The sequence below is a fragment of the Cervus elaphus genome, chromosome 20 (assembly GCF_910594005.1).
Source record: "Cervus elaphus chromosome 20, mCerEla1.1, whole genome shotgun sequence".
Taxonomy (NCBI): domain Eukaryota; kingdom Metazoa; phylum Chordata; class Mammalia; order Artiodactyla; family Cervidae; genus Cervus; species Cervus elaphus.
In genome coordinates, this window is record NC_057834.1 from 32860060 (window position 1) to 32883305 (window position 23246).

The 23246-nt window shown below is 40.9% G+C and overlaps 1 protein-coding gene across 7 annotated transcripts in view; it reads left to right on the forward strand.

Moving 5' to 3' along the window:
- The first annotated feature begins 2155 nt into the window (after positions 1 to 2155).
- DCAF8 (DDB1 and CUL4 associated factor 8) overlaps positions 2156 to 23246 on the forward strand; it is a 40258-nt gene continuing 19167 nt past the window's right edge. The window contains exons 1-6 of one of the 7 annotated variants that reach the window (XM_043878965.1): positions 2156 to 2295; positions 3369 to 3441; positions 17192 to 17266; positions 19668 to 20338; positions 21298 to 21438; positions 22499 to 22593. In XM_043878965.1, coding sequence (XP_043734900.1) covers positions 17218 to 17266; positions 19668 to 20338; positions 21298 to 21438; positions 22499 to 22593 — 956 coding nt within the window. In that variant the 5' untranslated portion in view covers positions 2156 to 2295; positions 3369 to 3441; positions 17192 to 17217. Of the gene's footprint in view, positions 2625 to 3326; positions 3442 to 14137; positions 14202 to 17191; positions 17267 to 19667; positions 20339 to 21297; positions 21439 to 22498; positions 22594 to 23246 lie in introns of those variants that run through there. The other 6 variants (XM_043878968.1, XM_043878963.1, XM_043878964.1 and 3 more) reach the window with 6 other exon arrangements.

A 23246-nucleotide genomic window follows, 5' to 3' on the forward strand; every position in this document is an offset into this window, starting at 1 on the left:
GAGGGGGATGGGAGATGGGGGTGGGAGGTGATACCTAAAGGAAACTGGGTTTTTGTGGGTTTTTTTAGGGGATGAAAATTATTGAAAATTGACTGTGGTTATGGTTGCACATATCTGTGAATGTACCCAAAGCCATTCAATTGAACACTTTAAATGAGTGAATTGTATGGTATGTGAATTTCATCTCAATAAAGCTGTTTTTTAAAAAGTGCCGTTGGCTCTCAGGTGTGTCAGTCTAAAGCTTGAAGGAGAAGCCTGGTTTGGAAATAAATACGTGGGAGTCATCATTATGTGGATAGTAGTTTGAAGTGAGATAAAAGTTGCTCAGTCGTGTCCGATTGTTTGCAACCTCATGGACTATACAGTCCATGGAATTCTCCAGGCCAGAATCCTGGAGTGGATAGCCTTTCCCTTCTCCAGGGGATCTTCCCAACCCAGAAATCGAAACCAGGTCTCCTGCATTGCAGGCAGATTCTTTACCAGCTGAGCCACAAGGGAAGCCCAAGAATACTGCAGTGGGTAGCCTATCCATTCTCCAGTGAATCTTCCTGACTCAGGAATCGATCTGCGGTCTCCTGCATTGCAGGTGGATTCTATACCAACTGAGCCATAAGGGAAGCCCTCATCTCTATTAAATGTCACTTCAGCAGAGGTGCCTTCCCTAACCACATATGTAAAAGAGCACACCTACTTAAGGTAGGTAAAAAGGTAACCCACTTTTACCCTGCTTTATTTTTCCTTACATTTAATATTTAATATTATCTGCATGGCCCTCTTCTCCCCCTACACTCCCAACCCCTGCACTAATAAGTTCCATGAATGTTGGAATCTTGGTTGGTTGTATTCACTACTGCAGCCCCAGTACCTAGAAGAGGCCTTACATGTAGCAGGAATTCAACAGTTGTTGATGGAGTGAATGAAAGAATGAATAGAATGTTAAGGCATTAGATGGTTAACTTTGTGTTCTAAGTCCTCTTAGGTGATGGTATTATAAAGATGAAAAAGACATAGCCATTGCCCTGATAGAGCTTATATTCTAGTAGTATAGATTACAAATAGGTAATTAGAGGTTAAATATTATATGTAAAAAATGGCATAAAATGCAGAGTGAAAGGATGACAGTGTAGGATACTATTTTAACTGGAATGGTTAAGAGCTGTCTCTCTGAGGAAGGAGTGTTTGGGTAGAGATCTGATTAAATGGACAGAACAAGTCTAGTAAAGATCTGGTAGGTGAACATTCCAAGAAGGAACAAGTGCAAAAGCCCTGGGGCTCTTCAATATTTTTGTCGAGTGACAACAAGAAGGCCAAAGGGCTAGAGCAGGGTTAAAGCTAAGTAGTATGGGAGAAGAGAAATAGGTGCAGTATCGTGTAGGGCTTTCCTTGGAGGCCCTTTTGAGCGTTTTGATTTTTATTGTGTGATGGGAAGCTTTTGAGCGAGTGATCTGGCTTACACTTTAAAAGTTCACTCTGAATGCCTTTATTTAACTAGTAGGGCAATAATGGAAGTAGACAAATCAGCTTGGCATCTATTGCAATAGTCCACGTATTATAATAATGACACATAATACGAATGTAGCGGTAGAAGAGATGACAAGGAGCCTTGCACCCCGGCCTCCTCGTCACCCCACCCCACCCCCGGCCTGGCAGCTGGGTGTAACCTTTTCACGGGTCTTCTGCACGCTTCCTTCAGGTGTCAGAAGAAGGCAGAGTGAATACCTCCAGTCCCATTCTTGGGAGTCTTCAACGCACTACCCTGCTTCAGAGAAAGAGTCTCTTGAATAGCTTAGCCGCACCTCAGGCTTCTTCAAAACTGGAGGCTCCCAGAGGTAAATAACTCTCAGAGGTATAGAAAGCACTTAAGAAGCTGCTCAAAGGAAAAGGGGTTTCAGACGGAATCTAGAGACAGCTGCTTGTTCCCAGTATTCAAAAACGGGGGGAAATGGAGGTCGTTCAGAAGGTTGCCTGCCAGCCTGTTAGAAATGAAGTTGATTTCCACCACAATTCTGGGACGCTGTCTATCTTTTGAGTATCACGAGGAAAGTGAACCCCAAGCAAAACTACGAAAGCAACTTTCCCTCCTCAGTCATGCGCACGCGCCCCTCGCTCCGTTTTCCGTTGACTTTAAGCCCCGCCCCCTATGCGTCCTTCGAGGAGGGTTGGGAGCCGAGAGCTCGCGCGACCACTCTTCCCTCAGTCTTCTCCAGCACAGCGTCGCAAAGGGGCCGGAAAGCGTGGCGGCGCAGGCGCAAGCGCAGAGAGCGGAGGCGGTGGTGGTGGCGGCCGCTGGCCAGTGTAAGATGGCGGCGGCGTTGGTGGCGGCAGTGGACGGGGCGGCTGGGCCCGGAACAGTTGGAGCAGCCGCTGGCAGAAGGATGACCCAAGACGGGAAGCGGGCTGCTGAGCCTCGCCGGCTCCCGTGCTTGTAACTGCCCCAGCCGGACATTTCCCCCCCCCCCCCTTGACCTACCCGGTCCGTGTCTCGTTCCGGCTTGGCCTGACCCCTTCTCCCCTGGCCCAAACCCCTTCAGGATGGGTTTGACTCCTTTCCCAAGCTCCCAGGGCTCAGGTCTTTTTCGCATGACCCGAGTCGCCGCTGGGAGGACTGGCCGCCCTTCCCTCAGGTCAGCCCCAGGGCTGCCCCTAGGAGCCTGCCCCACAGTCTGCAGGACCTCTTGCTTCGTCGGGTGACCCATTTGTGTGCGCTCCCCCCCCCTTTTAGATTGAGGGACGCGGCTCCCCTCGAGTTTCCCCGTAACCTCGGGGCCACCGCGCAGTGTGCCCCCCTCCCCCATCTCGAGTTCTCGGGCCCAGCACCTTGTACGGAAGGCCGAGGTTCAAGAACCCGGGAGTCAGTTGTTGCCGTCTTTTCCTGTCCGCTTTGTAATGTAATTCTCGTAGTCTGCCTCCCTTCACCCCTAAACCTTTCAGGACACCCTAGAACGGTCCCGTTTGGTCCCTGTTAGTTGGAAAGCATCTGGTGGTTTGAATTTCTGACTCATACGATTGTTGCTGGAGTCTGTAAACAAACCGGCACTAGCGCTATCACGTTCTCTCCGGGATTTCCCCCCTGCTCTGTGGCTTCTTGTTGAGAGGTTTGGTTATGGGTCAGCTTTGAAAAGATTCAGGTTTTACTTTCATATGAGTTTTACATTTTAGCAGAACTGGGAGATTACTTGCCTGGTTCATTTCATTTCTGTAACAATGTTTGAAAGTTACTTATTTAGTAGTCAGATAAATTTCTGTGGTTCTAAATAGTTCGAGGAGGTCTGAAAAATACTAGCATGTATTAATAATTTTTTATTACAATTTTTTATTATGTTTAGTAGAAGAGACACCTTTGCCATTTAAACTTTAACTTTTCCCAGTCCTTCGGTGAATCTGCAGACCTATTTTCTCAGGAGCTCAGCTTGACCCTACTTCAGTGATAAAGGAGGAAAGGTGAGTAGGAGTTGAAGGCATTTAAATTCCTGAGTTCAAGACATACCCTACCCTGGTGCTCAAGTGCTGACCACTAAAGTCATAAAATTCCTGCCACTGTTTCCAAAGAGTTGGGGTATTGTTCTTGGCTTTGTTCCACTTCTGGTTAAATTACTTTTGCAAGTTTAATTGACCCTGAGCTTCTTGACTTTCTGTCCTAAATGGTTGCTGCATATCTTCACATGACTCCAGTTAAGCCTAGAAGTGAATGTATCTTCCTCTATTCATTTGCCTTGTGTTTTGCCTTTGTGCAGATCGTGTTTCTTACACTGTTAAAAGCTGGGAATTAGCTTGCCAGAGTTCTCTTTAGCCCTTTGTCAAATCAATTCTCTTTGCCTCTCAGGGCTTTGGATTGTCATTTCTTGCTATTTAGAGGGGAACATTTAGCTGCTTTTAACTAAAAGCTAGTGAATCCTGAGTGATACTGCCTTTAGTTGGTGTCTAAGTTCATCCATCTCAGAATTCTGATTTTTCAGGACTTAGTGATAAATTTTGAGTGGAAAAAAGACCCCACAAAACAGTGGTGCTCTTTTATATCTAGTCTGAAGAATTCGTGTTTAGCAGAGGAATCATCCTATGCATTCAGCAGCATGGGCCAGTGCCACAGAGGGAGTTAGGACATACTACTGGTAAATGTAATTTTTGTAAAGATTTTGGATTCCTGGTAGCAGAGAAGAGTACTATGGTTGAGTTTCATGGGATGTGATGGAAGAGCGGAGTGGCTCTGGAAGGTAGACCTGGCTGATTCTTAATATGTTTATGATTTGTAGTAGGAAGAGTTGGAGTGTCACACTGGTGAGTTTTATTCCACATGGGATTCTGTGTAGAAATTGCTTATTAGGAACTGAAATAAGGTCATTGGCAGTATGTGTGTGTATCAATAAGATAAAAGAAAAATACAGTCTTTAGAACTTGATAGGTCTGGGTTTAAATACTGTACTAAGATTTATTAGCCATGTGACCTTGGGCAAGTCACTTAAACTTTTCTGAGTCTTTTCTTAATTTCCAAAGCTTGATAAGTGGGATAATACAGCTTTTGTCCTAGAGTCATCAGTATTGTGTGAGGAAACTCATATAAAGGTCTTCCATTATGCCTAGCACAAGATAGACACTAAAATAATTTTTCTTTACACATCATTGATATAGCTTTAAATAAGTTGTACGTTAGTTTCCTCCTCTTTGCATTTTACCTTTGAACATATTTTCCTGGTTATTTTTTCAGTTTTTTTTTTTTTAAGTTCTACCACTTTATTGCTACCAGCCCATTTCCCTCCACCCCCGTGCACACATGCTCAGTCATGTAATCCCATGGACTGCAGCCCGCCAGGCTCCTCTGTCCATGGGCTTTTCCAGGCAGGAATACTGGAGTGGGTTGCCATTTCCTTCTCCATCAGATTCATTTTTAATTGGCCAGCTTAGATGTGTTCTTTGTAGGTGCCCACCGAGGGTTGTCTTTTGATCGTGATTCAGGTCATTCTGGTGGGAGTTCAAGACCAGAGAACAGCAGGAATATTAGATGTTGATGTATGTGTCTTTCTAAATTCATTCTTAAACTAAACATCAGTAAGTTTCCTTTATTCTTGGCTCCTACCTCCTGGTCTCTCCTTTAGCACACCTAATCAGAGTTTACATAAGTATAATTCCTTCCCTTCCTGATTCAATGTTGCTCACCACCTCAGCTCCGGCTACCGCTTATGCCTTTTTGTTTTTGCCACAGAAAGCATACATTTTTTTCTAAGCGGTTGGGCTCTGCAGTGATCCTCATCAATAGCTTATCAAAGGACTAGACCATGAGGGACTTCCTTGGTGGCCCGGTGGTTAAGACTGTGCTTCCATTGCAGGGAGTATGGGTTTGATCCCTGGTCAGGGAACTAGGATCCCCATGGCCAAAACAAAACAACACAACCCTGGACCATGAAAAAGTCTCCTTTCTTTTTGAAGTGAATCTGGGCTAGGAAGTCAGGAATGCAGTGTTTATTTCATCTCCCCAACTTAGCCATCTTAATAATATGACAGCAGAGATGAAAGTTTTTAACCTTCTTTTGTTGGCTTTTGTTTCACATTTTTTTGAGAGAGGTAAGGGCACATGAAAATTAAGAAAACGTTGATAAAATTGCGATGAAAGCAACTGTGTTCATTCAAACCAATGAGCAACCTAAAGTTAACCAGCTTTCATTGCTGCCATCTAGGGTCTGAGTGGTCTTCTCTTGAAAAGTAAAAACTCTTGGGGTGAAGGATAGTAACATGCACTTTATTATTTGTGGGTTTTTGGGGTTTTTTTTTTTTTGAGATCTAGAGTTCTGTGTTGAGTAGGGCAGGAGCAGGTGTGGGAGGAGAAAAGGAAATATGTTGAAAGAGCCATAACTTTGTTCCTTATTACTGTATGTGCTGGGTAAGATCCTCCTCCCACCATCACCACTACCAGGAAGGTCTTCACATTTTATGCTCCAGGTGACACCTGTGTATACAGTTAACCAGTATTTTTAGTCTGTGGACCACAATTCTAAAATTCTTATATTTCTGAGGATATTTTATATTTCAGGGTGTTGCATAAGAATTGTTGTATCTTGCTAGGAAGTATTTCCTACCGTGGCTGCAGTAGGAGGCTAGTTATGCTTATGATCTTAGTTTCCACCACCAACCTGACAGGGCATTTTATACAGCAGCTTACTAAATGTATAAGAATCAGTCTCTGTGATCCTTAGTTTCGATTAGGATCAACCTAAGACAGTAGCATGTCTTCAGAGAAAACAAAAGAAATGTCTTTTTGTTACCTTTTAAAAATAATACTGGCATTTCAAAAGCAGACGTACTCTAGTAGAAGACATTCTATAAAAGTGTGCCATGTTGTGGGAGACTGAGGTCTTCAAAATTTCATGCTCTAGGTCCTGTGTTCTATCAGATGATTTAAAGGCTTTTAAATAATGAACTGACTGGTTGACCTTTGTTTTCAGTAGATAGGTTTATTTCTGGATTATTTCTACTGTGGAAGAGTTACTCTAAACATGTCTAATAAATGTTCAGATTTTCTATAAAAGAGTTATCCAAACAGCTTTTTATTGCATCATATTGGTGTTAGAGTTAGTTTTTAAGATTGAATTAATTTTTTTTTTTAAGCAGATTATTGGTGAGCCAAGATAATCTGTTATTTACCCTCACCCATTTGGAACCCAGGCAACTGAAGGAATTGAATCAGCGGCAGTCATGGAAGTAATGATTGTGCATATCTTAGTTTCAGAGCCCAAAGGCAGTGATTTTAGATTAGCTTTACGGTAATACTGAAAACTTTTCATCTTTCATTTTCATGAGTAAACTTCATCACTCTTAAAATTGATCAGAAAAAGGGGCTACCTGTTCTTGTTTACTGATTCAGTTATTCTTAGAGTGAGAAGAAAGTAAAGTCTTGAAAGGTCTTTAAAAATTAGAGTGTGATGCATTTTATGAATTTGTCACTTCTTTATATAGCATTTTTTAAAATTTCTGCCTCTACAGAACATAGTTTCTGGGCCAGAAGCTCAGTTTCTCAAGTATTACCCTTACCCAAGGAAGGTATATGCCCAAGATAAGCCAATGAACTAAAGCTGTCCTGAATTTGCAAATAGGCCATGATAAGTGATTAATTTAACAAAGATGACATCTGATTAATGAAATGTAGTATATCTAATAGATTGGGTTATTGCAAAAATTTTCATCGTATCTAAGAAGTTAAATATTTGCTCTTATTCTCTGAGGATACTATTTAAGGAGGTCTGGGCAAGTTCTAATGTGAAGCATCCATGTTGCCTCATGTGTCTTTTTTTTTTTTAAGTTAGCCATCTGGAAAGCTATTATAGGATTTACCTCTAGTGGTAGCCAAGAGGCTGTATTCCTTTGATGTTTCAGCATTGCCACATTTTCAGGTATGTTTGTAACCTTACTCAGGACCCACATTATACTCTTGCCTCTAGTTTCATTCAGATTGGAGGGCACTTCTTGATGTTTTTTAGCCTCTCCTTATTGTTTTAAGTTGTACCCTTTTATCTCTCGGGTATCCTTTTGAACAATTGAAGAAAAATTTGAAATGTGAAAGGCAAAAAACAGGTAATGGGGACTGGATTCTGATGTAAATACAAATCATGTCATAGTAACACTATGTTTAATAGTGTTAGTAACAAATGTTTAAATATAAAACACTTCATAGAAACACAGTGAGATTTCCTAAGAAGTGATTTTCCTTAAAATTATTTAAATTGAGGTGAATGGGCTTAAATGTTATTATAAAAAGTTCCTAAAAAAAAAAAAAAAAGTTCCTTAGCTCTGCTGCTGCTGGAGATAGCACTTAGTGCATTCCTAACATACTCTGAAATACTGTTAGTAGAATTAAAGTCAATAAACTATAAACATAGGGCATTTGGTGTTACCAACAGGGAGAGAAGGCTTTCATTCCAGTGGAGGAACAGAGTTCCTTGTTTTTAGTATAGTTCATGTAGGACTTATGTTCATCCTCATCATTTGTGATGATTGCTTTGAAGTTTTCACCTTGGCTATCTTATGACCCTTCAAAAGGCAGGAGAACTTAAAGAGACTTAATGTAGTGGGCTCTTGGGTGTATTGCTTTACCCTAGTTCATAGAAGATGAATGTGCTCAAAGGAAGGTTTTAACAGAGCTTTCTGAATTCTTTTTTTTTTTTTTAATTTATTTATTTAGCTGCACCAGTCTTAGTCATGGCATGCAAATTCTTAGTTGTGGTATATAGGATCTAGTTCCCTGACCAGGGATCAAACCTGTGCCCCCTGCATTGGGAGCCCAGAGTCTTAACCACTGAACCACCAGGAAAGTCCCTCTCTGAATACTTTAAAAGACCAGTGATACAGCAGGTAAGCAGATTTCATAGACTTGTAACTATGTCTTGATTTGTGTACAGTGTTTGGAGGATCATTGTTGAGTGGTGAAGATGCCTAGGCTTCTCTAGAAAATGCAGTTGGGAACCAGAGATGAGAAGCTAGAAAAATAATATAAATGCCTGACACGTATAGACAGCCAATTGCAAATATCGTGTTTAATCCTCTCCATTTCTTCAGGATAATGGTATTGTCCCATTTTACAAAAGAAGAAACAAACTCACAGGTAGGTGGTAGAAGTAAAATTCAAACCCAAGTCTGAGTAACACCAAAGCCCTTTTCTTTTCATTATACCATATGCTGTCTTTAAAAACCAGGGCTCTTCAATGCCAAGTGATGAAGCAAATTGAGCTGAAAGGTAGAATTCAGTGCTGCTTATAAAAGTGTATTTAAAGTATAAAAGGTCTGTCCAAATGATAATATGAATGAAAACATGTTTTAATTGTTTAAACATAGATCTCAGATTATCATTAATTGGTAACCTAATAAGTTTTTTATGGAAATAATTTTAATGGACTTAACTGAAGAGATAGCTGAATCTTTTATGATACTTGAATAGGGAGAAAACCAGCATTTTCACTCAGTCCCTGAGGTAATTCCACAGAAAAGCAGTTGGTTCATTGAGCCAAACACTATCAGTTCTGCCACTGTACAGTGTTTCTCACATTGATCCCCTTCTTTTCATTTCTTCCGCCATCAGCCTAATACAGGGTCTCATTGCTTCTAACTTTGGCAACTTTGTGATAGCTTTTAAAAAAATGTTTCACGTGTGTCTTTTAAGATTTATTTGTTACAATTTTTAATTATACTGGGTCTTGGTTGCTGCACATGAGCATTTCTGTAGGGGTTACTCTTTGCTGGGATGCGAGGGCTTCTTGCAGTGGCTTCTCTGGTGGCAGAGCACAGGTTCTAGGCGCGCAGGCTGCGATGGTAGCACACAGACTTAGTTGTGCATCAGCATGTGGAATCTTCCCTGACTGGGGATCAAACCCGTGCATGTCACCTGCATCGGCAGGCTGATTCTTTTTTTTTCCATTTATTTTTATTAGTTGGAGGCTAATTACTTTACAGTATTGTAGTGGTTTTTGCCATACATTGACATGAATCAGCCATGGATTCATGTGTTCCCCATCCCGATCCCCCCTCCCGTCTCCCTCCCCACCCCATCCATCTCTGGGTCTTCCCAGTGCACCAGCCCTGAGCACTTGTCTCATGCATCCAACCTGGGCTGGTGATCTGTTTCACCCTTGATAGTATACTTGTTTCAATGCTGTTCTCTCTGAACATCCCACCCTCACCTTCTCCCACAGAGTCCAAAAGTCTGTTCTGTACATCTGTGTCTCTTTTTCGGTTTTGCATATGGGGTTATTGTTACCATCTTCTTAAATTCCATATATATGCGTTCGTATACTGTATTGGTGTATATCTTTCTGGCTTACTTCTCTCTGTATAATGGGCTCCAGTTTTATCCATCTCATTAGAACTGATTCAAATGAATTCTTTTTAATGGCTGAGTAATATTCCATGGTGTATATGTACCACAGCTTCCTTATCCATTCGTCTGCTGATGGGCATCTAGGTTGCCTCCATGTCCTGGCTATTATAAACAGTGCTGCGATGAACATTGGGGTGCACGTATCTCTTTCAGATCTCTTTCAGATCTTCGGTCTGTATGCCCAGGAGTGGGATTGCTGGGTCATGGCAGTTCTATTTCCAGTTTTTTAAGGAATCTCCACACTGTTCTCCAGAGTGGCTATACTAGTTTGCATTCCCACCAACAGTGTAAGAGGGTTCCCTTTTCTCCACACCCTCTCCAGCATTTATTGCTTGTAGACTTGGATAGCAGGGCAGGCTGATTCTTATCTACTGTGCTACCAGGGAAGTCCTTTGATAGCTTTTAAATTTGTTTCTCCCTTTTCTGTCCATCTTATTATTCTTAACCAAAATTTCCTGATGCCTAACACACACACACACACACACACTCTTCCACTTACTATGCTTAACCAAATCTTCCTGATGCCTAACACACACTCACTCACTCACTCACTCACTCTTCTACTGCGCTACCAGGGAAGCCTTTTAAACTTGTTTCTCCGTTTTCTGTCCATCTTATTATTCTAACCAAATCTTCCTGATGCCACACACACACACACACACACACACACACACACACACACACACACACACACACACACACTCTTCTTAACTAATGAACTATTATTCTAACCAAACACACACACACACACACACACACACACACACACACACACACTCTTCTTAACTAATGAACTATTATTCTAACCAAACACACACACACACACACACACACTCTTCTTAACTAATGAACTATTATTCTAACCAAATCTTCCTGATGCCACACACACACACACACACACACACACTCTTCTTAACTAATGAACTATTATTCTAACCAAACACACACACACACACACACACACTCTTCTTAACTAATGAACTATTATTCTAACCAAATCTTCCTGATGCCTAACACACACACACACACACACACACACACACACACTCTTCTTAACTAATGAACTATTTCTCCCTGAAACTGAATATAATCCTTATTCTGTTGAATTATGACAATATTCTACTTATCTTGTCTTTTTCTTTCTTTCTTTTTTTTTTTTTTTTTCCATTTTTTGGCTGCACCAAGGGGCTTGTGGGATTTTAGTTCCCCAACCAGGAATTGAACCTGGGCTATGGTAGTGAAAGAGCAAAGTCCTAACCACTGGACCACCATGGAATTTCCTATCTTTTTTTTTTTTTTTTAAATGGTACTGACACTTGTGTCTCTTATATCATAGTTGTATACCTGTTGTTCCTAATCGATTATTGGCTACAAAAGGTATTATGACTGCCTTGTTTGTATTTGTAGCTCCTGTCTTGCCTTGTACATTGTTGCATTACTAGCATGTCTCAGTACAAATGGGCCACTGGGTGGTGCCAGAGGCCTATAATTTAGGTTAAAAAGGGAGGCTTGAGCTACTGTATGGTTACCCAATGCTGTTGCTTCTGCAGGATAAGAATAGAGATTAATTTCCCTGATCCCAGAAACATTTATAGTTTCTGCTCCTCATTCCAGCTTACAGTATAGTGTATTTATTAATAACACCTCCAACTACTTTAATAGAGAGTAGCCCAGAACTAAAGGCTTGCCCCCTTATAAACATGTTTTATATAGTATGAGTTTCAGCTTCGTTGGGGTCATTCTTTGAATTTCAGTGCCTAAGGTTCTCTGACTGATTAATAAACACTGTACTGTTAGAGTCGGGCTGGCAGCTGGCGTTGGGAAGGTTGACTTGGAGGAGTGTTTGTTGTAAAGCAGAAGAGTAGTAAGGTAAGGAGAATGAATTTAAATGAGTCATTTCAGTTTGAAAACAAAAACTAGGTATGGAGAAAGTAGTGCTGGTTGATTCCAGATGGACTGTAGGGATCCAAGACTGAAAAGCAAATTTGTACTTTGGGTGGAGATCAACCCTGACAGCTGTTCAGTCATGAGTGGTATGGGACATCTGTCCTCCCAAGAGGAACCAGGGATTGTGTGGCTCTCAGATATCTGTCTTACTAATAATTGAAGTAGTTTCTACCGTCACCTTTCACCTTCAGAGGAAATTCTGAGGCCTTGTCTCTTTTAAACATGAGTGTCTATGTAAGAGAGTTGGGAACTTAAGTTGCAGAATGAGACATGCCAAATGAGACAGCTGGATGGACCCAAGAGAATGTTGGGATTATGTAACTCAAGAGAACTCACTGAACCTAAGTTCAGGTCTTAGTAAAGAGATCAGGAACAGTAATATTATTTAGAAGTTGAAACTGAGGTAGAGTAGAGTTATCAGACCGTTTTCCTTAGACCCTAGACTCCAAAGGGATTAAAGTGAACTTCAGAGAGAAATTTCAAAAAGGTAGAAGGCATATGTATACAAATTAATAGTACAACTACTGTAACTACTTTGGACTACTTTGTCACCTAGACAGTAGGATTGAAGACTTTTATGAGTTCAGGATTTATCTTACCTTTAATGGGGTTCTGATAAGGCAGCTTTGTTTGCAACAAAAATTATTCCATGTTTTAATTTTCAGACAAGAAGACCTGACATTTTGCTCTCATTTATTGTGACCTATTGACCACTATTAGGTAGCTTCTGTTAATAATCACGGGCTCGAGAGTCTAGTATTTTTAATTGTTGGGTTGTGTCTTGTCATTTCACACTTTGCATGAATCTCCTCCCCCTCCCCCCCTTTCTCTTTTCTGGCCAGATTGATTGATAATTTACATACAGTAAAATTTACCCTTTATTTTATTGACCTATCCTATGAATTCTAACAAATGCATAGTCATGTAACACCACTGTGATGAAGGCACAGAACATTTTCGCCTTTCCAAAATGTTTTCTTGTGCCTGTTTGTTGTTAGTTCCTTCTTCCCAAATCCCAGCAATGACTCTGTGTCCCTGCAGTTTATCTTTTCCAGAATGTCCTATAAATGAAGTAATATTACATAACTGAGTCTTGCTTCTTTCACATAGCATAACACATTTGGGATCCATTCCTGTTGTTATGTGTATCAGTAGTTCATTCTTTGTATTGCTCAGAAGTAGCCTATTGTGTGGTGGACCATGATTTGTTTATCCATGATCTAGCTGAAAAACACTTTTTAGTTTTTGATGGATCTAAGTAAAGTCTCTTAAAACATTTACATTTAGATTTTTAGATGGATCTTTTCATTCTTAGTTTCATTTTTCTTTAGTACGTGCCTGGGTAGGATTCCTGGCTTGTATGGTAAGTGTATGTTTAACTTTATTAAAAAAAACTACCAAACCAACCATTTTCCAAAGCAACTAACTACCGTTTTACATTTTTCTGAGCTGTGTGTAAGAGTTGAGTTACTCTACCCTTTGTTAGCACTTGATAAAGAAAACTTTCAGTATTATTATTTTTAAAATTTCAGCTATTTTAATAGGTGTGTAGAGGATTCTCATTGTGGTTTTAATTTGTATTTTCCTGGTGACTCATAATATTGATCATCTCTTTCAAGTGATTGTTATTTAGATGTGAGACTCTGTAACTATGTTCCCGTTGTCAAATATGTCTTTTGCAGATATTTTCTTCCAGTCCATAGCTTGTCTTTTCATTTTTTAACGGTGTCTCTTGAAGAGTAGATTTTTAATTTTGATATATCCAGTTAATTAACTTTTTCTTTCATGGTTTGTGCTTTTTTGCCCTGTCTTAAGAAATATTTGCCTACCCTGATGTCACAAAGATTATCTACTTTGTTTTCTGGAAGTTGTATTGTTTTAGCTTTTACATTTAGGTCTGTGACTCATTTGGAGTTAGTTTTTGTATATCGTTCAGTGTACAAATCGAGTTTCTTTTTTTACATTTGGATGTCCTGTTGTTCTAATATACCTGGTCTCTTGTATAACTCTTGCATCATTGTTAGGATAAGAAAGCAGCCCCAGTGGTTTTAAACAAGAGATGTTCGGTGCTTCTTCTGCAGACTACTCTTACATCCTGTATTAACTCCCCCTCTTCTTGATTTTTAGCTAATATTTTATCATGTACTTGATCAAAAATTTAAGGCCTTTTTAAGACAGGAGAAATCTCAGTCATTAGAAATTTTTAGGTAGAAATTGAAATGATACCTGGGTCTTTTTCACCATCCCCCAATAGTGTACTCTTTAACCTTCACTTTGGCAGGGGTTATGGTTATTTTTAGCATACAGGCAGTAGAGCTGGTCTAGTTAACCCCCCCAGCTACCTGGGGCAGTGAGTGCTTCCAGACTCGGACTGGATTTTACATGGAAAATGATCAAGGTAAAAACAGTGCATTTGTTGGGAATGGAGTGCATTAAAGAATAAAAGTAATTTACGTTTGGGTCAGATATGGTTCCTAAACTCAGATTGTAAAATAAGATTGCATTTTTTGGTGATGGTAGAAATTCTAGAGTGACTCATATGCTTAAGACCTAGGGAACAGTCATAGGACTTTAGCCTGCTTTAATTTGGGCACTTACTCTAATTTCTGCCATAGTGCTGAGATGTTTTTTAGTTTCCTTTTGACAGACAGTTATATAATAACAACTCATCCCAAAAGTAATTGTAGTTTTATCACTGTCATCATTTCTTGGCTTTTTAGAGAAGCAGTCCCCCAGAATGGACTATATGTACCCCATGGGGTATGGAGGGCTTCCCTGATGGCTCAGCTGGTAAAGAATCCGCCTGCAATGTGGGAGACCTGGGTTCAATCCCTGGGTTGGGAACATCCCCTGGAGAAGGGAAAGGCTACTCACTCCAGCATTCTGGCCTGGAGAATTCGATGGACTGTATAATCCATGGGGTCATAAAGAGTCGGACACGACTGACTGTCACTTCAATTCACATGGGGTATGGAAGATGATCCAGTGGTGTATAGGGAAAGAATATTGAAATTTTTAATTTTTTCTAGAAAAATCAAGCTCAATAATTAATGTGAATTGGTCAAATGTGGGTTCATGCGCAGAGTTTTCACTGATAGAAGTTCATAATCAGTTTTGAGATCACTTCTCTAAGAACATCCTCTGCAGAAGTTTTAACATATAATTCTGCTTAACTGTACCATCTCTGTAATTACTATTTTACAAAAGAAGAAAATGAAGCCCAGAGAAGATTAAGCAGCATATCCAAAGTCATGTCACAAAGTTTGTTAATAAACGTAGCTAGTACTAGAATCCTGCACGTCTAATTTTCAGCCTGTGACTAGTTTCACTGGACTCTGTGGCCCCTAAAATGTGACCTTTAGAAGCTATCAGCTCAGTGATTAAACAGAGTTGACGTAGACTATGTTCTGTTTCTGAATTTAGGAATAAATTCTGTCAGCTTTTTTCTTCAAAGAAAAGATCCCTCCTTGTAAAAACCTTAAACCAGTTTCCCAAAAGGCAGATGTTCTCTGCAACTTCTGGGTATAGTTTGAACTCCACGGCTCTCCTTTTCTGAGAAGTGGTTCTCAGAGCTAGGTAAGCATTAGGCATTTGGCTCCTCCAGCCCAGCAAATGTTTTCTAGAGCCATTATGAGACTGAAGTTCAGGCACTCTGGGCTTCTGTAGAAGTTGATGAGATTGAGTTTTGAGATAAGGGTCTCTGGAACTGCTTTAATGCTTTTTTAGGAGTGGATATTAGTGAGGTGGGACGAATGGTGTGGTTGACAGTTTTGATTCTTGAGATGAAAAAACAGCTCTGTTAGCAGTTGACCATAAGGTACGTCGATGACCTTAGGTTTTAATCTTAAAGTAGTACAACAATTTTTCCCTGCTCCATAGACTTTTGCAATTAATATAATTAATTTAAGCCCTAGGTGGGGAAGAAGATACTGCTGAGTTACCAAAGAATATACACAGGGATAACTGAGAGGAAAAAACGAGTGCTGTGTGAGGAGAACACTGTACAAAAATATATCATTGAAGTAGGAGGAATAAAACAGCCTGCTCTGCAAATAGCTCTTCTGTTTTTCTTTATGTGGCTTCACAGATCTGTTTTTTGTTGACATTGTCTTTCATCATCACCCTTCCAGGTGTCCCTCCTTCAAATTCAGCCTCAGTCCTGCTCTTGGATTATTTCTACTGCCTCATCCTGGCCTAATGTGAGCAAGTTTTGGGCAGCTGTCTCTTGGCAGAGGATACTTTTTTTTTTTCTTTGAAGCAACTTGGATTTCTGTAGAGAGAGTAGGGGGTAAGGATGAGGATGGGGCTGCTTCTGGGATAATTGTTAAGGGAATGAAAGGGCTGTTGAAAGATTAGAGGCCAGTGTGCCTGGGTACAAGGACTGGAGTCATAATCATACTTTGTCTTTTACCAGTGCCTTTTGTCCAAGGCACTGAAAGGGCTTAACAGAATTCTGGTCTGAATAATATTCTTTGCTCTTTGGAATTTGCTTGAGGTGGGAGTGAGGCCTTGAAAAAATAATGACTGTTTTAAAGGGATATAAAAGGAATAAAGTTAGGAACCCCAGTTCCTAGTTAGGGCCTCGCTAAACAGACAAATTTGGTGAAAGTTGGTGGAAATAGGTGAAATAGTATTTGCCATTTTATGAAATGGACTGAGATGGTTTTAATGGAAATGTTGCTCTTTTCTTCTCCAGCTTTGCATTTGATGACTGACTGACTAGTTGTAAGGGAAAGAAAAACTTTTAGGCTTGTTTTTAGGGGTAGGGTGCTCCTGGGTTCTAATTTGACTGTGTTTTTTATGATCCTTAGTTTGTGTCTGTGCCTGTAAGTTTGAAACTAAGCATCTGAATGGCTGTAAAGCTCAAGGTGTTATCCCAAGAGCTCAGTTTCTTCCATCTTGGCTGTTTTGTATGTAAAAAGATACTCATTCTGACCCTCCTCTTCATGTTGTGAAGACGAATGTTTTATAGACTTTGTGGATACATACGAGATGATTTACAACAAGATTTTTGCCTAAGAGGGTAGTGCTGGAGCTAACTTTTTTTGTATTAAGACTGCTTGCTTGCAATACCTGTCACTTGATACAGACCTGCTGTTCCAGGATTTATTTCAGTTCCTCCTCCCCATCTGAAAAATCACTGCCAGTTACTTGTTAAGGTAAAGAGATGGGAGTTGGCCTCCCAAAGATATGTCTCTTTATGGAATATAGACATGAGATAATATCTGACATAATTTTCAGCAACTGAGAAACCCTGTTGAGCACACACCAAAAAATCATTTTTATAAAAATAACAAAGGCTGTACATTGCTAAATCTCCTGGTGCCTCTTATCATCTTTCCCAGATTGTTTCCTAATTTTTTCATTTTCTTCCTCTCCTCAATCCAGGCTGGCTACAGTAAATATCATTCAAGATGTCCAGCAAAGGGAGCAGCACAGATGGCAAAACAGACTTAGCTAATGGTAAGGGACCAAAATGAAGGTGAAGCAATTTTTGCTGTCGACTGCAAAGAGAGTGGAGACCTGGATTTTAAGGGAGGGAGTGAACTCTTCCTGTGTTGTTTTGAGTGTTGGAAGTACATAGGAAACACCTTTTTGTTTCTGGTACTTTTGTTCCTTCAACTATTATCTTGATTGTTTTCAGAAGATCAGTAATGGAGTTGTGCCTCTAAGAGGTAAAGTGGTTTGGAATTCTGAAAGTTTGTAAGGGTGGACAAAACCTAGGAGATGCTGTTAATAAAGGAGGAAAAGATGATCTAATTGGTGGTGGAACCAAGGTAGTTATTGGGAAGGCAAGACTTCCCAGTTATAAGGAGAGGTCTCTTTCCATGGTAGATCATAGTTCAATAGATTAGATGAGAGATAGTTATAAATAACTGGGATTAGGGCTTTTTTTCTTTCTTTCTTTTTCTTCTTTTCTTTTTCTTAGGGAAGACTATTAAATTATTGGGTCTAGGACATACTTGAAGGCAGAATATCAACATTCTAATAAAATATAGCTACCCCTGGGTCATTTGACCAGTGCATCAGCTCGGAGCGAACTTCCAAACTAGAGAAAGTCCTTCAGAATAGCTGGGCAGCATAGAGTCCAGTATTCCTTAGCACCTTGTAGGTTAAGATTATAGGCTAAATTCTAGTTGATGTAATTGGTAGAGCAATGAAGTGTTGAGGAAGGAAAGGGGAGACTTTCAACACGCTGTTTTTCTATCCCTTTTGTTCCTTTCTTAAAACTGCTGCTCATTTATTTTCTGTAAAGGAGAGTGATTAAGATTTTTCACTGGGCTTAGTTGAAAGACACAGGACTCTAGAGGGGTTTGAGATAGAGAATTGGAGTTTGGCCATTAGCTAGATCAGGGATTGCAAATTACGGCCTGCAGGCTGCTATTTTTGTAGTTTATTGGAATTCAGTCATGCCCCATTTATTTAAATAGTATTTATGGTTGCTTTTGTGCTACAACATGGAGTTGAGTGCTTGTGCCCGTGAAGCCTAAAATTTTTATTATCAGGTGTTTTATAGAAAAAAATTGCCAACTCTTAGCTGTATCCGGTCATTGACTGTTAGGGTCCTCTTACTGAGCTTGTGATATGCTCTGGCCCTTATCTTAAAGTGGTAAGGCCCCCAAAGTCATCTATCTTTGTTAATCATAATTTTAACAATATGTGCTAGGAGGTTTGATGTATTATTTTTTTCTTCTCCACAGAATTGATGGGTGTGAAATTTTATCCCTTCTCACCACTACCAATCTCAGACCCAATTTCATTTCAAAAGCCACACTTACTAGTCTCTCTCCCTGCACACAGGGGCCTCAGCACATGTGGTCCTTAGGAGCAGATCGCTGCACTTGGCTCCTCCCAGTTCCCAGCCATTCTCACGCTGTGCTCTTAGTGAAGTGCTTTTTGAAAACAGATGTTTATGTGTCTTCCAACCTTTCGTCACTGCTTGAACCAAAGACATATGTGTTTATCTGTTTTCCATAATAGACTTTGTCTAAGAGTTCATTGAAAAGAGATTTCATTGCTTCAGAGAGCTTCAGAAATTACTGCTCTTATCCGGATGACTAAGCAAGAAGATACTCCCACTTTGAATCCTTAAACCATCAGTGTGGTACTGGAGTTGAATAGCTTATCCCAGAGTCACACACAGCTGGTCAGACTTTCCTAATAGCCTTTACTTCTGGCAAGATAAAATTTGTAGTCATCTGAGGAAAGGAGGCCATAAGCAGTGTTTAAAATTCTCATTTGCTCTCTCCTTTCTTTACATCTTGACCTTAGTTTGGAAGTTGTAGCCCTGTGGGCTCCAGAACATTGCCTGAGTGTTCACTGGTATATACTTTGGGTGTCAGATAGGAGAATTCAGTATCTGACTGTTGGGAATTATATTGCTTAGTGACCCAGTTATTTTATAACTACCAGTATGGCAGACCTAGAATGTGATGAACTTTTCTTTTTGAGCCAACTCATGCTGGGGATGGCTGTTCTTTTTCCTTATATTCAGCTTAATTGCTAAAACTAATGGATGCCCATCTAGCAAAACAAAGCCTAAGGTAGTTAGACTCAGGCATACTTTAATAAAACCTGCCAATGCTTTGCTTCTTTAGAATTTATTATAGTCTTTGGTTGTCCTACAGTTCTCATTTGTGTGTCCTGCAGTTCTTTGTGTGTACCTCTGGCCTTAATCTTTTCGGGATTCCCTCTTAGAAGGTACTCTTTAGGAGCGTTTGTAATGAAAACATTTTTGACCAGTGTTGATTTATGGGTCTCATGATGTGATGATTTTTTTAGACTATGGAGAGGAAATCCTTCTGGTCACTATTTTATTTCCTTATTTTGCCCCCTCACCTACCCATTCCTTACTAACATGCAGGAAGCCTGTCTAGCAGTCCAGAGGAGATGTCTGGTGCTGAGGAGGGGAGGGAGACATCCTCAGGCATTGAAGTGGAGGCTTCAGACCTGAGCTTGAGCTTGACCGGGGATGATGGTGGCCCCAACCGCACCAGCACAGAGAGTCGAGGCACAGATACAGAGAGCTCAGGTGAAGACAAGGACTCTGACAGCATGGAGGACACCGGTCATTACTCCATCAATGATGAGAGCCAAGTCCATGACCGCTCAGAGGAGGAGGAGGAGGAGGAAGAGGAGGAGGAAGAGCACCCTCGTCGTCGTGTGCAGCGCAAGCGGGCCAATCGTGACCAGGACTCATCAGACGATGAGCGGGCCCTGGAAGACTGGGTGTCCTCAGAGACATCAGCCCTGCCCCGACCTCGCTGGCAAGCCCTTCCTGCCCTTCGGGAGCGGGAGCTGGGTTCAAGTGCCCGCTTTGTGTATGAGGCTTGTGGGGCAAGAGTCTTTGTGCAGCGCTTCCGCCTGCAGCACGGGCTTGAAGGCCATACTGGCTGTGTCAATACTCTGCACTTTAACCAACGCGGCACCTGGCTGGCCAGTGGCAGCGATGACCTGAAAGTGGTGGTTTGGGACTGGGTGCGGCGGCAGCCAGTGTTGGACTTTGAGAGCGGCCACAAGAGCAATGTCTTCCAGGTGAGGCAAGGGAACAGACTGGCAATTGAGAAAATCGGGCATGAGTTAGATAGACCCGAGCTGCTGCTGGAGTAAGAGTGATAGTTGTAGGAATTAGATATCAGGAGTTGGTCATACCTTGGCTCCCATAATGACCTAGAAGAGTTAAATACACTGAAAGACCCATGGTAATCTTTTGTTTGCTTGAGCACAGAAACTGTTAGAAGCCTCATTATGATAGGAAGAGTGTTTGGAAATCATCAGGAAGGCCCTAAATGCCGTGCTTGGAGGCATAATAATGTAAGAACAGAGACTCTCGAACCAGACTGCTGAGTTTAAATCTTGGCCCAAACCCTTAACTAGCTGTGTGATTGTGGGCAAGTTTATTTAACCTCTGTCTTTCAGTTTATTTGCCTTTAATATAGGACTAATAACATACAGGGTTATGAAGATTAAATAACAGTAGAAGCTAAGCAGTTAGAACCGTGCCTGGTACTTAATAAACCATTGATAGATAAAGGTAACATTTTTATTCTCTGGAAGTTTTACTTATCAGCCCATCCATCGTATAGTACTAGACATTTATCCCTAAGCATGTTCTCTTTCCTTCCCCAATATCCCCTTTGGTTTCCTTTATCTTTGTAGCAAATTTTTGTTGACTTCTTGAACCAAGGAAGATTCTTCTCTGTTTTTCCCTTACCCTTTCTTTCTTACTGGGTTAGTCCTAGTTCACCTGAGTCCTTATCCTATACCAGTTCAGCCTTCCAGAATCAACAGAAATGCTCTTATATTAGAAATCCTTTCTTTTCTCCTTTAACCCTCGGAAGAAATTGGACTTGAGCCAGCTGTGTGAGAACAGGAGGTCTAAGTTTCCAGCTGTTGTATAGCAAAAGGGGATGATTTGGGGTTGTCATCATGTTTTTACCTCTCAAATTCACTTCTTCAATTTCTCTTGTCCTGTTTCTTTAATTAACCTCCAGGCCAAGTTCCTTCCTAACAGTGGTGACTCCACCCTGGCCATGTGTGCCCGTGATGGACAGGTTCGGGTGGCAGAGCTGTCAGCCACGCAGTGCTGCAAGAACACAAAGCGCGTGGCCCAGCACAAGGGGGCGTCCCACAAGGTGAGGGGCTCTCGTCCCGGAGGCTGCGCGCCTCAGCTCCTCTGCGGGTCTCGGCCAGGCCCGCCAGTGTTTCTGTCCACTGTGTCCCCTTGGTTATGCACGCCTGCATCACTTCTTTCACTCCTGAGACTTGTAGATAAGACTGGAGAAAAAGCAGTCTCCCTGAACTTCCCAGAAGGCAAGTATTTGAGAGATCTCTAAATCTTGCACATGCAGCAGTCACCTGATTATCCTTGACTCCTAAGCTGAGCCATGGTTGGTTTGTAGATCCTTGAGGTCCCCTTTGCCTCCCAAGCGTTTAAAATTTACTCTTACTTTATTTGGAACATTTTAACAGTTCAAAGGTGCTAGCTGTTGGCTTCTCGTATGTGAGAGCTCCAACTTTCCTGTTCACAACACTCAGTGCATAAACAGCACTATTTCTGGAAGCCCTATTTAGAGCTGGGAATATAGGCCAAATAGTCATGGTGGCAGGCAGTGAGGAGCCAAGAGCTGCCTAGTCTCAGAGTAGGCACCATTTTCTTCCATGCCATGAAAAGATGATCCTCTCTTTTTACAAACCCTACACAAATATATAGGTGGACCTGAATATGTATAAAATATATAACTTTTCTTGCCCAGATGACTCAAGAAATGTAAAAATTGCCTATTTGATTCTTAAGACTACTAGTTAGATACCTTTTAGAACTAAGCTATGGAGAATGAAACTTGGGTGCCAGTTCTCTCCCCACCTGAGGGTGTGGGATTGATTTTGAGAATGAGCCCTAATGGCAGTGTTTTCCTTTGGTATCACTGTTCAAATCCCCTGGAGACTTAAAAGTAGCAAATCACCTATCCTTTTGACTTGCATAGAATAAACAAGCTGTAAGTAATTCACACACAAGAGAGAATGGGCTTATTAAATTACCTTCTTTCCTGGGATTTTACAACAAAAAAAGCTAGATATTTGTCTTGCTGAGACATTTTAAATGCAGCGCTTCATAAATATAGAGGAATGAACTAGACAACCTTTAATTTTAATCTTTTAGAAACCTTATCCTTTCTCTTTTTTCTCTTTCAGTTGGCCCTGGAACCAGACTCTCCCTGTACGTTTCTGTCTGCCGGTGAAGATGCAGTTGTCTTCACCATTGACCTCAGACAAGACCGACCAGCTTCGTAAGTATAGCAATTGTACTTTTACAGAATTTGAATTTCTTGACCTTGAAAGTATTGCAGATGTCCTAGGTTTGGAAGATATTGCACATGTCCTAGATAATTCTCAACTAAACCAGAGAATAGTTCCTTTGTGTTTAAAATAAGAAATGGATTAGTTTAGGGAAATTCCTTACTTCTTTGTTGTTTATCTATTTCTCAGCAATAAAGTACTATTCAGCTTAGCTTCATTTCTAAAGCAGAGTTCAGTTATCTTTTTATATTGTGGGCTGTAATAACTGGATGATCTTCTAGTTCATTTGGGGGCCGCCAAGCTTCCCCACAAGAAGCACATTACTGGCAGCTTAGAGATATGCTCGGAGAAGGAAATGGCAACCCACTCCAGTGTTCTTGCCTGGAGAATCCCAGGAACGACAGAGCCTGGTGGGCTGCCGTCTATGGGGTCACACAGAGTCGGACACGACTGAAGCGACTTAGCAGCAGCAGCAGCAGAGATATGCTCATGTGTAGTTTTCACTTCAGTTATGTATAGAAACATAAAAAGTAAATGGTGATTCTTAACAATATTGGTAGTTGTAGTAGAACGCGTCATATCATGGCTCATTTTTACATGAACCTGAGACTAATGGGTAAATTATGTCTGCTTTTCGCTGTGT